Consider the following 17,618-nt stretch of genomic DNA (forward strand, 5'->3'; position numbering starts at 1 on the left):
TGAGCACAGAGGATCTACACAGCAAAAACGCTGCTGAGCACTGCCAAGGTCGCTGGAAGTTTCCCCCTGCAATGAGCAGTGTATAGGAGGTGGAGGTATCCTTGGCTTAAGCATTCCTTTCCCAATTTCACCACCTGGCATGGTACGCCGAGCCGTCCTGTGATGACCCCAGAGCAGGAAAGAGTATGACCTGCACACTTCCCAAGGGATGAGGGACACCACTTCATCTGCTCAAACGCTAGACTGGGACCAGGAGGAAGCAGCCTGTGCCTCGTGCTGGGTGGGAAACACACCAGATGAACTGCAGAACGAGCACTGATCACCAGCCCTTAGAGAGGAGATGACAGTCTCCTGTGTGACACCGGATGGCCCATGGTGTGGTCAATGGAATGGAAACAGGTAATTAGGCGGAAAGAGGAGGTCTTGCCACGCTTGGGAGAGAAAAGCAGGGTGGTGCTTGGAAAGGCTGCTACAGCAATGAGATGTAAACCAGCACTTTTGCAGAAGAGGGACAGCCTCGGGTATCAATGACAGCCAAAGGGAAATGCTCTGGAAGTTCACAGTATTCAGACAAAACCTTGAACACTCCCAGCTGATAACAGCACAGCCTGCAGCATTACTGCGACCAGCAAGGTGGCTTTCAACTTTCCCCATTCCAGTACAGGGAGTGCGGCTGGTCTGACATCTCTGCATCCAGACAGAGGAAGAGACCAGCACTGGGCAAACTCCAGGCTTCACCCCTGATTTGGCTGAGCTGGCGGTTTGTGTTTTGAGTGTCATTCCTGCCTGGCTGGGGAGGGAAGGACACTTTGCCCTCTGGTTGAGTGGGAGCAGGCTAGCCGGTGAGGCTGTCAGTAGTAAGCGTGCATGTGTTTTACTTGGCCCTACTCCTAAAATAATTGTTTGGCCACAATGGAAGGTGACAAGCGATTCGGCTGTGGCCCCACAGGGAATATCAGGAGAAAATCCCCAACCACTCACACAACTGTGCCTGGGCTGCTCTAAACTGCAGCATCACGTCAGCCCGGGAGTCAGCCCCCACCAGCCCTCATGCCTGCCCCAAGAAGTTCTTCTCCTCTCTCCTACTTGGATCAAATGGCTTCCTTGTCCTCCTGCCCAGGCTTAGCAGGAGGGACACTGACAGCAAAAGAGGTTGCACCAACCTTCACCTGAATGTGGCCAGAGCTGCTATTGAAAAAACAAAACCCTGCTCAGCTTCTGGCAGGAGCATGGAAAGTGCAGCCAGAATCACTGGGAACATAGATATTAAGTTAACAAATATCTCTACCCAAACATGCATGTATTGTGATTGCTCGAGGCCATAAGTATGAATAAATGTGGATGGATTTTCACTGGATAACATGAAAGACAGATTCTTGACACAGAGATCACCTGCGACTCAAGTTTCCAATTCTTCCTCCAACGCATCAAAAAGATCATCCGAACTGGACCCGGGAAAAATATTTTTCTCTCTTACTATGTTTTCAGAAGCAGCTGAACCATTTTAGCCAATCAGTTATTTTGTGGTTTGTTTTTTTTCGTTTTTGGGTGGGTTTTTGTTTTTGGTTTTTGTTTTTTTTTTTTTTTAATAACTGGAGGCATGAATAATTTCCAGCATGGAAAATTTCTGCCTAAAGAGCTAAAACTGGCATACAATCATCCAACAGTCATATAATAAAGGCCTCCAGCAACGGCAACAGTCAGTGCTACCAAGCCTACCTAGAGCATTTTTTTCCACTGTGCTAAGAAGATCTGTTTCACTCCTCGCCTTTCAATCCAATTTCCACTGTACTGCACCACAAGTTTAAAATAAGGACACCAGGAAGCATGTGCGATAAGGGGGAAGGAAGGGAAAAACCACAATTTCATTCATTCTTTCAACAGAGCCAAAAAGGAGTGGTTACTTTTTTTTTTTAAAGAAAAAGCTGCAGGGAACAGGGAAGGGGGGAGATGTTTGCTTTAAACTTTCCCATCTGCACCGTAATATATATATATATAAAGCACCTCTGCTTCTAAAGGTGCTCCAGGGTATTTTGCAGAGCTAGTTTGAGCCTCTGGCTCCAGACAGCCTCCAGTGACAATACTTTCCATCTAGGAGCATGCACAGCTCCAGCCAAGATGGAAGAGGAGGAAGAGAGGAAGGACGGCCACTATTTCCCTACATGTCCTTCCCCACAAGGAGCAAGGCAGCCCAGGGAAACAGCACAGCTGGAGGCACCGGTTTATCACATATAAACCCCAAAAAACTGTGCCTCCCTTGCAGTAAATGACGGCGTGAGCTTGGCCACCACCTTGGAGCACCAGTGAAGACGAGATGCTGTGGAGAAGGAAGCGCTGAGCTCCATTTCCTTCCAGCCCTGGCTGCTGCCCAACAGCTGTTCCCTGTTTATTTACTTTAATATTTCCTTGGTTACACAAGCAACTGCACACAGCTTAACCCCTGCCTGCACCAGCAGCTGCCCATGCCACCCTACCTTACCTTGCCCGGCATGACGCTGCGGGACAGCAGCATGGGGCAGGGTGAGGACACTCAGGGTCTTGCCAAAGCTGGGCTCTCGCTGGCTGGTCAGGGCTTCCTCAATGTGGCCACCCTCATGGCCACGTCCACGGCTCTGCAGAAGGTGCCTTGTCAGGCAGGGGATAGGGCACCATCGACGTGAGCAGCCGTCTCGCACAATCCCATGCTTCGCAGGCTGACCTGAAGCCAGCTGACCAGCTGAACCTGGGAAAGCCATCTGGATTCCCATGGGCTGGCTTCGCTGTCCAGGCCCAGATGCGCTGTAATTTTAGCAGCGTATTTGTGTCTGGATGCAGCGATTTCAGGAAAGACATCTTCATTCCCGGGCAACAACAGCATCCTTTCAAATAAAGCATATAGCGTTGCTCAAGTTCACATGAGCGGGTTGCTGGAGGCAGAGGGTGCCCAGCTCTTCTCCCAGTCCTGCACACAGGCCAGGAGGGACGTGCCAGTGACTCTTCTGGCAGCTGCTGCTGGTCCATAGATCACTTCATGCATTTTCCTTTCTCATCTGCACAGAGCCTGTTCCAGCAGCTCAGTTTGTGTTTTGGCTCATAACGCTCAGCCAGACCCCTTGGCTCATCTCCACCAAGGAGGAGGTGGAAAACACCCTTTGCCTGCTCGCCCAGAACACCAGCTTCAGTTTTCTGCAACCCAGCCTGTCCCAATTGCCTTTCCAGCCTCCTCCCTCCCAGCTCTCCCCTACGCCAGGAGGTAATTGCTAAAGCAGCTGCTGTCAGCTGCCCTCTGGGCTGGCAGTGCACCGCACCGGGCAGTGGGCATTTCCCCACTGCCTGCTCCCCAAAACACCAGCCAGCAGGACACAGACCCGGGAAGTGGCGCTTTTCAGCAGCAACCCTGTTTTGCTGTGATAGCTCCGCAGGAATGAAATCTGGGCCTAACTTTAACAAAATCCCCCCCCAAAGCAAACAAAAAACCCCAACAAAAACCCCACCACTTGCACAGATTTCTGTTGCAGGAATTCAAACACACCTATGCAGCCCTGTGTGAATTTAGTCCAGACAGCAGAACTTTAACACTGGGACATGCAAAAGCCCCAGGCTGTCCCCACCAACACGCAAGAAGCACTGGAATGAAGAGTCCAGCTTTTGCCTTGGTCTTGCCTTTTTCAAGGATTTGCGTTTAAGTTTCCTCAGATCAAAACGTTTTATGGTAGATTACAAAAGGCATGCTTTGCATAAGGCAGAAACGACCCTTCTCAACTGACCACAGCTTTTGACCCTCCAAAGTCAAAACCCCAAGAACTGGCGAAATGCTTACCTGCAGGTCAAAGAACTTGCTGTACCGTCGGTATATGACTTCTGTGGACCCATTGGACCAGGTGACTTTGATAATGTACACCTGTAGGGAACAGAGGAAAAAAATCAGAGAGGAGTGACCCAACAAACCGCACCACAACCCAAATGCTGCTAAAGCTGACAATGCAGCCCCCACAGCTGGGCATCAATCAGGGAAGTTCATGGGACCCCTTAAAGTAATTTCAGCAATACTAGAAGATATGTAAGATTAAATTATTAAGCTCCACTGCTGCAATTTAACTGTCTACTAAATGCTTATTGATAGTTGTGAACTAAGACAGCTCGCTATCCCTAAATAGGAGCATACATTGAATGTGAAAGGGCTCTTCTATGTGAAAACAGTTAAAGGCTCTCCAGACACAGACACATTATGAGTTAATAACTATGCCTTGACCATCCCGTCTATGGCTGCAGCATCAAGTTTGATGTTGAGATCCCAAAACTGCAGCCTGCAGCGTGCCGCACCACGCACCACCGCCAGCCTGGGTCCCAGGGCTGGGGCTTGCAAGAACTCAAACCCACAAGGTTCGAAACTCCACCTGTTCTTCCATAAGCAGCTCTGAGGTTTTGTTTACTTAAATTTGCTGGGGTGCAAATTACCCTCCTGTTCCTTAAAGTGTTACACAAACAATCCTAGTAATTGCAGGTTATTCACAGACCATATGACCAGGCTTTTACTGGTGACGAATGCAAAAAAAAAAAAAAACCCAACCCAGTTTTCTTATTCTTCTATGAAAGACAACAAGTAAATAACAGAATTGGGCAATTACTTAACTAACATTCTTGCTTGTTGCTTGCGGAAACCAAGGATGACCCTTGATGAGATGCCAGCGTAACACTCAAGTGATGCAAATCTCAGCCTTCACTAATTGATAACAGATTGACTGAGCAGAACAAGGGCATGTTCATTTTTTCTTCTAACTTTCATGTCCTGCTTATTTCCACCACAAATTCAAGCATCAATTCACTGAAGCAGGAACAAAACATTCAGAAGCTCAGATGAATGGACCTTCTAGAACTCCAGTTAACATAATGAAGCGTGAAGGCTCTTAGGATGCTGACGTTTTGGTATTTAAAACAGAATCCCTTAAGAGTTTCACAAGGTTTCCCACAGAGATGCACATTTTTCCAGATGCTGGAATGTGACCAACATCCCAGCCCAATATCCAAACTCAAACACCAGGAGACTCAAATGAATAGCACAACACTAAATTATTTGAGCTCAAACCTACTCGAATGCTGTACTAAATCTAATCGAAAGGTCACTCTGCCACTCAGAGGACTGACGCAGCATGACCTACACCAAGGTGAGGAGAATCCTGAGGAACCAAACACTCTTCCCAGTGGAATCACTTCCAAATTAAAGACGGGAAAAGAGGCAGCAAGATGAAGCAAGTTCTTACTACTAAAATAAAGAACTTCAACCCAGGTACTTTCAACCCAGCAATTCAATGACCACTTTTCTTAAACCAGATGATCAGCCCAAACACGGCTGCGACTGCTTTGCTGACTTGCAGTGAGCTGGCTGGGTGTCACAGGCACCACCACCCTCTCCCAGACAAAATCCAAATTGCTCGGCATCACCTCACAGGCCTTATGCAGCTAAACACAATCCGCTCCTTTCATTCACAAATTATTTTTTTGAGCTGAAGGACCTGTGCTTTCTGCATATTAACACAAGGAAGACAGAGGGCTCCTGCAAGACAGCATCTGTAGCAGCTGTGGAGACCTGGATGGACCATGATTTGCTACAAGGGAGGCCCAGACACTGTGCTTGCTTATGACCAAACGTGGCTTGACAAGTACTCTGCATGGGGTCAGGCACAATACCCATTCAAGAACATGCTTCTGGACCTCAACAGGTCAGGGACAACTTGGCTGACCCCAGTTTGTAATGAAAACTGGTAAAGTGGCATGACGTGGCCTCTGAAGTATCTGACAGCATCCATACAGTCACCACCATACCATCAGCAAACTAAGCGTTAACTTGACGCTAAGAAAGCATCCAAGCTGCCTTTACCCTCACCCCAGGACTTGCCGGCAGGCCAGCATGAGCTCATTTTGCTTGGAAGTTCAGCTGATATCCCAGCTTTCTTACCAGTCTACAGCACTTTACGGGGTTATATCACTGCTGGCTGCCTGCCTGGAGAAAGCCTTCCACTGGGGCGGGAGGAATAGCCAACTTTTCTTCATTGTTTATTCCTATCCTGCCTTTATTTGGAGTCAACAGCTTATTAGACTGGGATTTTAATCAGGATGTGGATTTGCTCAAGCCAAAATGAATTCAAAGCTCTTAAGGGTAATAAAGCCATGAGATTTCAGGGTACACCATGCTTTATTATACCCTCTGTAATTGAGGGAAGGAGGATTTCTCCCAACCGATGAGCTCACTCCTATTTTGCTGAAATGCAGATCTCCCTGGAGTCTGGATAACGGTTTCTTGCACATCCCATTTGAATAGCAGAAAGGTCTCTGGGGATATCTCCTCACCTACTTGTGGAAAGCAGAAAAAATGGGGAAGCCCACAGGAATGGGAGCTCCTCAGTATCTATAAAAACACTGTCTCAGTAAAGCTGGCTTCCTCTCTCCTTGTCAATATCCCTTGTCCTTCACTCTGGCGGCCCCATCCCACTGGGGTATTCTGTTGGGCAAAACTGTCACAGATCTTGGTCTCTGCCAATACCTAATCCAGTCCCTGCTGTCCTAGGGACAAAAAAGACACCAGAAAGCATAACTCAGGTGCTCTCCTCAATTGACAACAAACGTGCAGATTTTGAAAAGGACGAATAGTGCGGTCGGCCACCCAGTGATGGTTTTCACAGGGATTGGAGATGATGAGGCACCAAGATACCACAAGCACCCACACTTCCCTTTCTCAGATGCTTTTGGAAGACACTTTCAATGATCAAAACAGTTTTGAAAACATTGCACTTGGTCTGAAGGTTCCCCTCCTGGCCCGGCACTGCACCATGTCCTGCCAGGAGCACCCACCATGGAGCAGCAGCCTGAACAAACCCAGTTTTGTCCCAGTAGGAGCCACCCCATCACCCACTCTCGCAATGCTTGGTCCTGCAGAGGCTACTCCAAGGACAGGCTTTTTCCCAGCACAGCTGTGTGGGTGAGGGCATATGGAAACAGTTATTTCATGGGTCTTCTCCAGCTCCGATTTCTACGGTCCTTCAAAGAAATAACACAGAGAAACCAGCAGCAGGCCCCTTTCCATGGAAAGAGCGAGGGGATCTCCCGGGGCTGCAGCTGGCGCTGCCTCGGGGACGTACAGCCATGGGGAGCACCGCTGGGAATGGGGGGGCTGCCGCCACCACCACTCAGATCCCGCTCTGCCGTTTCCTTGAGGGGTGGGGAGAGCCGAGCAGATGGCAGGGAGGCGGCAGGCGGCCAGATCCAGGAGGGGGGCTCTGCAACCCCGTCACGTGGGATGGGCCCATGGCCAAAACCAACAGGCAGAGCTATCTAAATATTTATAGCCCTTCCCGGGCCAGCGGCGGGGTCTGCACAGTGGAGGGAACTAGCTGACTTGGTGAAACCCAGGAACTGGTGGCTCCCCTCCCTCCCTCCAGAAAAGATGCCTTACCCTGCCCCACTCCCAACCCGAGAGCCTCCATCCCTTGCTCCGCTCCAGTCTATGTTGGCTCCAGTCTACGTTGCTGCACACGTGTCATGTCAAACCATGCAGCTAGGTCTGATGCCTGAAGGCAACGGGCCAGGCAGAGCTTTGGAACAGGAAGAAATCACTGGGGCTAAACCCTCCTTAGATTCATTTCAGCCACAAGTCAGGAGAGCATAGCTGAAATTCATGCCCGTGCTTCCAAAATCCTTGAGACACAGCTCACAGCATTTGTCCTACTAGAGCAAGGCGCAGAGGAGGGGTACAGAGCTTTCAGGGTCACTCAAATACACTCAAAATTCTGCTATCAGGATTAAGCAAGCCCTACACACACATCCACAGCCCCCATCACTCCTCTCCCAGCCGCCAGCTCCCCCACCCTTATGCCGTGAGACCGCAGTCCCACGCTGCAGCAAGCCGAGTTATGGAGCAGGAGGAGTTCCCGGCAGGACAACCTTGCCAGAGCTGCAGTGAAGACCAAAGCAAGGAAACAAGACCTGCCCTCTGCTCCCGGGGGGCTTTTCACGGGGGCTCCAGAGGCCCTGGGACAGTTTCGGAGGTGCAGGTGGATGCTGTTTAATGCCGGAGGAGAGGAGCACTTCACATTAATGCCAAACGCTCCCTGTGCTCCTGTCCCTTGGAGGGCAGAAGCGGATCAGATCCTTCACAGAAAATGGAAACCTCCAGGTGCAAAAGGCTGAACTCTGACAGACACCGTGGGGATTTGGCTCCCAAACTCCCTGGGTTCCTCAGACTCCCTACATTACAAGTAATTGGCCACATACCAATTACCGATCGAGAAGTTTACCATCAGGACCTCCATCGCCCAGGATTCTCCTTGGTCATGTTTGCCCTAAACAGAAAGCGAGTGCCCTAAACAGAAATATAAAGACAGAAAAAAAGGCCTCGGGGATCTTGCAGCTCGCCCTGCAGGGCATCATGAGCTCGGTCCCTGCGGCATCCCTGCCGCCGCTCTCCCCTACCCAGCATCTCTGGAGAAGCAGCTCAGAGGGAGAACGGGCCAGTGGAAAGTGGGACTGAAAACCTTCATAAGGGAACTGTCAACAAATGACAGGTTGCTAAAAGAAATGCAAATGGCACCTGGCCAACTGTAACAGAGCTGTCAACGAGAGCTGCCAACGAGAGCTGCCAGTCAGCTCGAATGGCAGCAAGGGCTCTGCAGCCCCGGGGGAAACGTGCAGGTAGCCCGCAGCGCGTGAATGCCGGAGGGAGAACGAGGACATCCCTCCGGGGCAGGACAGCACCCCAGGCAGGGCGCGAGCTCACGTCAGGCATCACCAGAAGAGCAGGGAGGCTGATGGAGCCAGCTCAGATGCACATCCAGAGCAGTCGGAGTCACAGGGACCAGAGCATGAGAACAGAAGGGATGAGAAGCCAGCGCAAATTATCTCTATCTGAAAGGGCTGCCAGAGATTTCCCCCCCCTCTTGAAGAAACAAAGTAGCAAGCATAAGTCCCGGGAGCTGTCAGACCCCCTAAGTATTTTTCCAGGGACTGATAAATAGCCTCAGTGCTGCAGATAGCAATGGCTTCTGGTGACTTCCACCGCTCAAAGGGACCGAAGACTCTGGAGTCCTTCACAAGCCCTCAGTCTTGCACCTTCCCCAAGAGGCATGTTGTCCTATACAACAACATGGCTAGAGAGAGGAGATGATTCAAGCAGCTGACTTGAGGCAATGGAATTAAGGAGATACTAAAAAAAAAACCTAACAGAAACAGTTTCCCGTTCTTGAAACATGAAGCCGTGTGACCTCCTAGAAGAATCACTTGTGGACTCCTTGCATAAACACACTAAGGTCATGCACAAAACACAACCTGGGAAGCAGCCTGGACTGCTTAAATTTGAGTAGGCAAAAGGCAGACTGAAGTTGCAGGAAAACCTAGAGCTACAGTTGCAGCCTCTCTCCTCCCACAGGAGGAGTTTTCCCAAGTTTTCCAAGGAGACTTGCAAGTCATCCTGGCTGGGGGGGAGGGGGGGGGCACACATAAAGCTCACAAGTAAGGCTTTGGGGAGAGGGCAGCTGCTGGCTGGCCTGCGAGCTCTCTGCCTGGCACCCAGCACACAGCTGAACGAGGCAGCAAGTCCACCCCGAGCTCAGCAGCATCCAGCTATGCCAGCTCAAGCCCCGGAGCAGCACACCCATACTGACACAGCCCTGCGAGCCGACAACCCGCCAGCAGCCCTCCCTGGGTGGCTCTGCAGCAATCCTTGAGCTTCCCCGGCCCCGAAGCATCCCCGCGCCCAGAGCTCCCGCACACCGAGACCCTCCCATTTCCACGCCAGCTACACCAGAGGTATGCGAACAACGGCAGGGCGGAAAGCAACGCCTCGGTCACTTGGAAAGACACCTCCACAGGGCTGCAGGGACACGCCGCTCTGCCCACCCGCCACCACCAGGCATCAGCATAGGTCCCCAGCCACTCAGCAGAGCTGCTACAGCAAAGCCAGACATAACAGCCTCCAGCAGAGGCAGAGCTGTCTGCAGAGCTGTTTTCAATAGGTTTGAGCCTGTGTGGTCTCAGGTCCAGGGAGACTACGTACAATAAACCTCTCTGTGGAAAACTCACATATTTAAAGTGTCTTTTGCCAGCAGAGGGGAAAAAGCATCAGTCTCTCTATTCCACCCGCACTCCCCCCCCAACCCTGAAACACAGGGAAGCGATGCGAGAGCTTCGTCCCCTAGCTTCGGCTGCTGTCACGAGAAAGGAGCGCCGAGAAATTCAAAGGGGCAGAGAAACCGAAGCAGCTGAGGGATCGAGCCAAACCAGAGCAGGGTTTAATACAGAAAAGGGAGTGGGAAATTGTAAGAGGAAAAGAAAAAAAAGGAGGGAGGTGGCTGGAAACAAAGAAAGTTCTTGGCGGCGAGCTGCTGTGCTTGGCCCCTCTCCATCAGCCTTCGCCACCACAGGCGCGCGGGGCCGGGGAGGGGAGCATGGGGGCTCTTGTGCTGCGGGACACTGAAGCTCAGAGCAGGAGAGGGACAGCCAACCCCCAGCTCCGTCCCCAGACACCTTGTCACCCCCTCGCTCTAGCTCTGTGGACAGGGAGAGCCGGGAGAAGGGTAGTGCTGGTTCAGACAGCACTGGGAAAGGCATGGAGAAGCGATCCCAGCGGTAACTGCAGGGCATCGGGGATGCTGCTGTGATCCCTCTGGTCCAAGAAGCAGAAGCAACAAGTCAGAGCTGCAGGGAGGAGCTGGGTAACGGGGATGCAGGCAGCACGAGGACAGGCATATCCTCACTACCGCAGCAAATAACCCAAGCTAATCTGCCCACACAGGACTACAAAGCAGCCACCTCCCCTCACTCTGATTCATCCCTTTGACTGTACGCTCCCTAAAACCCCAGCGACAGACAGCTCTTCCCGCTCTGCTGTTGGACAGCTTGCCAGGGCACAGCGTTGCCCGAGCACACAGCCAAAGCTGCTGGGATGAAGTGCATGCACGCAGGGTTACACCAAGCACAGGGACCCCAAGGACAACCCACCAAGCCCCGCTCAGCCACAGTGCAGAGCGCTTGTAGCAACATATGCACCCGCTTGTTTGCTCCGAGTCATACTGAAGGTCAAACATATGGATTCGTTTCCTACTTCCCACTGCTACGTGAAACGGCTGGAAGTTAGACATAGCCCCTCCAACGCAAAGCTGCAAGGGATCAAGGTCACCAGACCTCTGAGCGGGCAGAGGCGATGGATGGCCCCTGCGCCAAAGTTCACTGCTGGCATCGCGTACGAGCACCAGCTTTCCACACAGAGCTGCATCCGCCTCAGTGGCCATCTGCCAGGCAAGATTTGGCCCTTGCACTGAACTGCGACATTCAAGGTTCTCAACAGCCTTAAGTAACATGACTGGGGAAGAAAAACAAGGGAGAGTTTGCGTTTGAGTGTTGGTTCTCATCCACAAAGCCAACAGTGCTCCCTTAGGCCCCAACTCTCTTGAGAGGTAAAAGGGAAGGAAGGATCGATCGGCTCTGCAATGCTGTGCAGCAGAGCAGGGCCAGGTACAAGGACGGATCCAAATTTCTACCAGCTATGGGCTCCAAACACCCTGCCTGTGGCCTGCCTCGAGCAGGAGAGCGTCAGCCAGCTGACAGGAAACAGGATGAGATACAGCAGAACTGCAGGATACAGCAGCAAAACACTGCTGAGGATGCTGAGAAAGCCCTCAAACCTCTGGGGGCCACCGATGCTCAGAAACTCTTTGCTGTGGCAGAGACTCAGCTTCCCGGGTTCAGCCTTACTTCATACATTCTGGTTTCGCTTTTGCTCTCTTTCATTCCTAGTTTAGTTAACAGCCCCTGGATGGATTTCACACTATTCATTTTTACCTCCTGCTCCCTTGGTCTAAATGCACCCAGCTCCTTTGGCTCCCCACAGGACATTCCCACCATACCAAGAGCATGGTCATGCTTCGCATGGCATGGGGGGAGTCATCCCCCAATGCTATTCTTAAGCCCAGCGACCAGCATGATTCACAATAGCAGAAATAACGCAGCTGTACAAGGCAATACTGTGCCAGGTCCCCACAGAACTCTGCTTCAGCTGAGCAAGTCAGGACCTGGGGACCATGACACACAGGTCCATGGGGCACACATTCTTCAGAAGACATCTTCTGCTCTGTACATACAAAGCACCAAAGAATGACTGAATCTATAGATCAGCAGCCCTCCTTCTCCTCTTGCCATTCAAGCACTCTTCTCTGAATGCTCCATAATCAATGCCCAAACTAACCCCATTGCTTATCTGGAAATGAATGAAACCATGAACAGCCTCACCACTACAAGGAACAGGAGCAGAGATGACACCTACAATCATGTCACAAATTCCACATCAAAAATATAACACATTTACTCTTGGAATTTTTTTTTCCCCATGAAACTTGTTTTAAAATATCTATAGATGCTATCATCTAGATACCAGATTCCAACATGCACTGTTAATTACTTTCGCAAGGCAGCTGCCACAAATGAGGTGGTTCAATATGCATTATGGTGGTTCAATATTCACCTTGTTTAAAGTTTGCAATCTTGTTAACTGAGCTTGCAAAATAAATGCATACTGCACACTTTGTCTAAACTTCCCTTTTTCAAAGTGATATGTGTGTGCATGGAGGCCAGGAAAGGAAGTCCTGCAAGAGCATAGTCCAGATTTTCCAATAAACTAACACAATCAAAGAGCATGCTGCTCTTTCTTTCCTGTTGGATGTATATATATACTTTTGGTTTGTGCTCTGGAGCAACCATTTAAAACTATATGAACTATGGAAGTGTTCTTGGTGGACGGGATGGTAGAAATGAAGATGCAATTCAATGACATTGTTATTAACACATAGAACAAAACACACAAATTGCATCTGTATTAAAATGAAAGGTCCTGAAGCTTGCCTAAGGGCAAAAAAACAACCAAAATCTGGATTTAGTAGGGAAAAGCTTTATTTTAGGGACTGCTACTAGAGAATAACAAACACAAAACTATAAAAAGATCCTGTGTGAAGTCCTTTAAAGGAAAATTTAGTCTGTTTCAACTATGGCTTTGTTTTGGGTCTTTTCTGAATAAACATTCATTTATCAGAATTTGAGACTTGGCCAGACCATAGAAATGACAGTCTGCTACTTTGTCGCCCAGAATGATTATTTTTAAACTTTGCTCTTGGACTTTGCCTTTTCAGATTTGCAGTTTGGCCCTGGAGCTCTCGCCAGCAGCGTCCCTGAGGGGCATGAACTGTAATGACTTAACATAGGATTGTATGGGAAATGTCACTGCAGGGTGACCCTCCAGCCACTGCCTGAAGGATGGGACTCCCCTTCTTCACTTGGACGGTGGGCTGCCGAGATCCCGAGCTCAGTTGTTCTCTCTCGACGGGATCAGAGCAGTGCATCCTGCAACGAACACCTGCAAAAGGATTGTTTCTCGCTGCCCCTTCCAGGTACTGCTCATGAAAAAAAGGTTAAAGACACAAGTGGCTCAAGTGCAGTTGAAGCAGCCAGGGTTAGCAGCCCAGGAGAGATGCCACCGAAATCCAGCGTGATATGGTTTCACAGCCGGCAGAGCAAATTCAAGGGCCCCATTGCTCAGAGCAAAAAGCTTGGTTATCCTTCCCCTCGGCCCTTCCACATGTGTGAGCAGAGTTGGTTTGACAAGAATGGGAGCAGACGTGTCGGCCTCACACCATGCCAACGCCATGGCAGCAAAAACCTTCCAGGAGCACAAGGCTGACTGCAAGGAGAAAAGCACGCAAGGGGAGAGCACCGCCCACTAACTGCAATTTAGCCTGACCCGGGCCAGCAGCGCTCACTGCAGTACCCACCAAAGGGTTTAACACCTCACCAAGGAGAAAAGCAATCAAGAGGCTGTTCCCATTTCCCCTATCCCCCAAATGGCTTTAAACACACCTGGGCTTCCTTTGAACAACCCACCTAGCTTCTCCCACCATCAGGTCAGGTACTGGGCTGTTACCACAGTAAGGAGGATGGACAGGACATGGGACAACTGCACTGTTGTCCCAGCGTATCCTTCCAGGGAGGCAAGGCCATCAGACACACTGTGAGAAGCAGCAAGACAGCAGCATGCCAGACTGACACTCTCTTGCACCAGGATTTGAGGCAGTGCTGTTCTCAGGCACACACATGTTCGAGGGCATGAGACTGCATTCAGGTCCCCAGTTAAATCCCAACACAGCTCAGCATGCATTTGAGCTGGCACCCGGCTACCCAAACCCTTCCCAGCACCTTGCTGGGTCCTACACCCAGCCCAAGCCCCCCAGTCTGGGGGAATATTGTGTCTCCTGCTTCAAATCAGAGCTGCAAAAAAACGCAAGTTTTTGTCTCGGGCAACACAACTCTTTTTGTGTCAATTACCAAGGTGATGGGTGAACTACGCTGGCCTGAAGAGAGCTGGCCTTTCCTACAGCCCCTCCCCACTGCAGGCATCAATAAGGACTTTGAAACACTGGTTTGATCTCACTTTTCTGGGAAACTGGAATTCATGACTTTCTGCTGTGGCCTCACAACAGCACCTTTGTCCAGCAAAGAAAAGCCTCTCGCCGATGCAGAGAGCAGCCCGAGCAGTGCGGGTCACTTGACGGTCAGGCCAGCGCAGAGGCAATGGGAGGAAGAGCCGGTGTGCTCCTCCAGCCTCCCCAGGGACAGCAAGTAGCTGCCCTAGGGGATGTAGAGCACATTTATGCTCAGCAATGAGAAGCCAGAGAGCAAAGGTTTAACACCTACACTTTGCAGTTGACACGGATTTGCAGCGTGCCAGCAGATATGGTCTAAAGATGACTCAGCCATGATTTGCTGCCCCTCCTCTCCCTCTCTTTGCAGGAGGAGGAAGAAAAAAAAGAAAAGAAGGGTTTGATTCCATATAATTAAGTGGCTTTGTGAATCTGCCTAGTTCCTATTGATCCCCTCAAACAAGGCAAGTGCTCCCATTCACTCCAGTGCTGTCCCAGGGAGGCTGCTGCCTGCACGCTGCCTGCCCCTCCCTGGGCTCAGCCCTGCCGCGAGCTTCGCTGGCTCCTGCTGCCGGGTTTTGGTCCAAGACAAGTACAGGGAAAGGTTAAGAGGCGGAGGACTCGAGCCACCGGTTGAGGAGGGAGCAGGCGGCCGAGCTGCACAGCTGGCTGTCATGAGCTGTGTGCAGCCACCTTCTCCCACCACCCTGGGAGCTTCTGCTCTGCTGCCCCGCCATACATCCCTCTTTTTAGAAAACACCTCTGTCCCAGACTTCCAACCTCACAGAGATTATTTGTGCTATGCCCAGCTCCACCCACCTCAGCCCTGCGGGTGGAGGGTAAGCAGGGACAATGCCCAAAAGAGATTGTGTCTGGCTCTTGGGGTGCATGTCCCAGCCGTGGGGACACGGGTCTGGATGGGTACAAGGAGCCCCCAGCCCCAGCAAGGGAATGGGAAGGCCCAGGAGAGCAGAGGAGCAGCCACAGGCGACCCTGTCTGAGCCCCGTTATGGGACCTGACGGCGATGCAACAGATCCGCCAAGACAAACAGAAGAGTACGCAGCTCAGCAAACCTCCTCACGTACACTCTCCTCCAGATCAGATGCATAACCCAGCTACAATGAGTAAGTCTAGGATGGACATGACAGGAAGGGGGACACGTCTGGAGCTGGGGCCAGGCTCAGCCAGGGCTGATAAAGCCGCAGGCAGGGGAGGAGAGGAAGAAGGGGTGATAAGGGGTTGGGCAGCAGCAGGCACATCACATCCCTGGATGCAAGGAGGGGGTAAGAGCCCCCCTTTACCCTCCCTTCCATCGTGGCTAGAGCTGGCCTGCCCTCTGCTTTCCTCTGACTGTTGCTCACTGCCACAAACCAGCCAGGGTGACCTGGAGAAGCCCCTGATCCCCCAAGAGCTCAGAGAGCCTGGCTCCGCTGACACAACACGCTCCAGCCAGAGCAAACACCACATCTTCACAACCCAAACGCGCCACGAACAGTGTGTCACTGGGTCACCCCAGTCTAAGGTGAATGGGGCGGAGAGAACATTTTGGTCTTTGTTTTACGGTTGTTGCCAGGATTCACCCACAAGGTCTCCACAGATGCCTGGAAGCGCACCAAAGTTTAAATAATAAAAAAAAAAACCCAACCCCTTCAAAAATAGACAAACCCACAACAGTTTGGAAGATGCCCTGGAGCATGCAGGAACACGCTCCCTGGGCAGCTCACGCAGAAGGGCTGCAGGGCACAGGAGGGAACACCTCACGGGGACGGCGGCACTGTCCCAGGCGCAGAAGGAAGGAGCCAGGTGGTCCCTTGCCCCGGCACTCTGCAGCCAACAGGTTTCAGAGCCCCTCTGCCCAACGCCGCTCCCTCACGCAAGCAGAGGCACTTCCCGGTGGTGCCCCGGAGACGCCTCCTCCCCCCGGGTGCGTGCTGCCCTAGGAGCCCCTCCAGCAAAATCCCGCCCGCAGCCGTTCACGGGCACCTCCCGGCGCTTCCCCCCGGCGGGTCCCGCACAGGGTCATCACCGGCGCTGCCCCCCCCCAGCGCGGCGATGTCCCTGCCCGCCTCCCCCGGTAGCAGGGGTCTGGGAGGGAGGGGCAGCGCGTCCCCCCGCTGGCAGGAAGGGCACCGGGCGACCCCCCACGGGAGACGCCGGGGGTGGGAGCGGCAGACCCGGCAGCGCTACTCTCCTCCTCCCCCCTCCCGCCCTGGGGCCGGGGCTCCGCGGCCGCTGCCCGCCGCCGGGGCGGCCGTGGGGGAGCGGAGCCGCCCGCGGGCCGGCAGCGCCCGGCCTTTGTTTGCCCAGCGCCGGGCGCGGCGGAGCGGGGCGCCCCGAGCCGCGCCACTCACATAGTGCTTGTTGGGGGTGCGCCGCTTCTGCACGTCCAGCACCTTCACCTCCGCGATGCTCCGCCTGGGCATGCCTCTGCCTCTGCCCCTCGCAGCCCGGCGCCAGCGGCGAAGCGGGGAGCGGCGGCGGCGCTGGGGGAGGCACTGGCGCACGCAGCCGGGACCGGAGCCTGCAGCGCCGCGCCGAGCCGAGCCGAGCCGAGCCGCCCGCTGCCGAGGGCGGGAGGCGGCCCCGGCCCGCCCCGGCCTATCCCGGCCGGCGGGGCGGCCCCGCCGCCGCCCGCTTAAAGGGGCGACCGGCACCGCCCGCCCCACGCGTGTCTGCCCCACGCCCGGCTGCTGGCAGGGGGTACGCCGCCCCGCGGCCCCCCCACCCCCAGATGGAGAGGGGAAGACAACTCGGCTGTGTCTTTGGGGAGGGCAGAGTTTTTCGGAGGGTGCAGCTGGCTGTTTGCCCTTCGCAGGGAGGTGGCTGTGGGGCTGGCGGGGGTCCGGGCTTGCCCGGCATGGTGGGCCTGTGAGTGGGCTCCATCACCAGGTTTTGATTCTTCTCGCTGCTTTTGTCCCGTGACAACGGCCCCCAAGGCGGTGCTGACATGGCCACCAACAGCCGCATCCCTAAAGGATCCGGGAACTGAACTGAGCAGAAGGCAGCTTTGTTGGCTGTTGGTACGGTCAGATCACTAGAACTGCCTTACCCAGGACAACCCGCATACCCCTGGGAGCTGAGCCACTGCAACCCGCCTCCCCGCCCTGGCAGCCCACCCCCTCATGCGACGCTCGGTGCCCAGCTCTGCCCTTGGGGCAGGGGAGGAGACGAGGCAGAGACCAGGC

General features: G+C 53.0%; 1 protein-coding gene across 1 annotated transcript in view; it reads right to left on the reverse strand.

Moving 5' to 3' along the window:
• Positions 1 to 17,002, reverse strand: part of SH3PXD2B (SH3 and PX domains 2B) — a 79,513-nt gene extending 62,511 nt beyond the window's left edge. Inside the window, exons 1-2 of the mRNA XM_072871813.1 lie at positions 16,785 to 17,002; positions 3,800 to 3,880 (exon numbers count right to left, since the gene is read on the reverse strand). Of these exons, the coding sequence (XP_072727914.1) occupies positions 3,800 to 3,880; positions 16,785 to 16,856 (153 nt within the window). The 5' untranslated portion in view covers positions 16,857 to 17,002. The remainder of the gene's footprint in view (positions 1 to 3,799; positions 3,881 to 16,784) is intronic.
• Positions 17,003 to 17,618: the final 616 nt, after the last annotated feature.

The sequence above is a fragment of the Ciconia boyciana genome, chromosome 9 (genome assembly GCF_034638445.1).
Source record: "Ciconia boyciana chromosome 9, ASM3463844v1, whole genome shotgun sequence".
Taxonomy (NCBI): Eukaryota; Metazoa; Chordata; class Aves; order Ciconiiformes; family Ciconiidae; genus Ciconia; species Ciconia boyciana.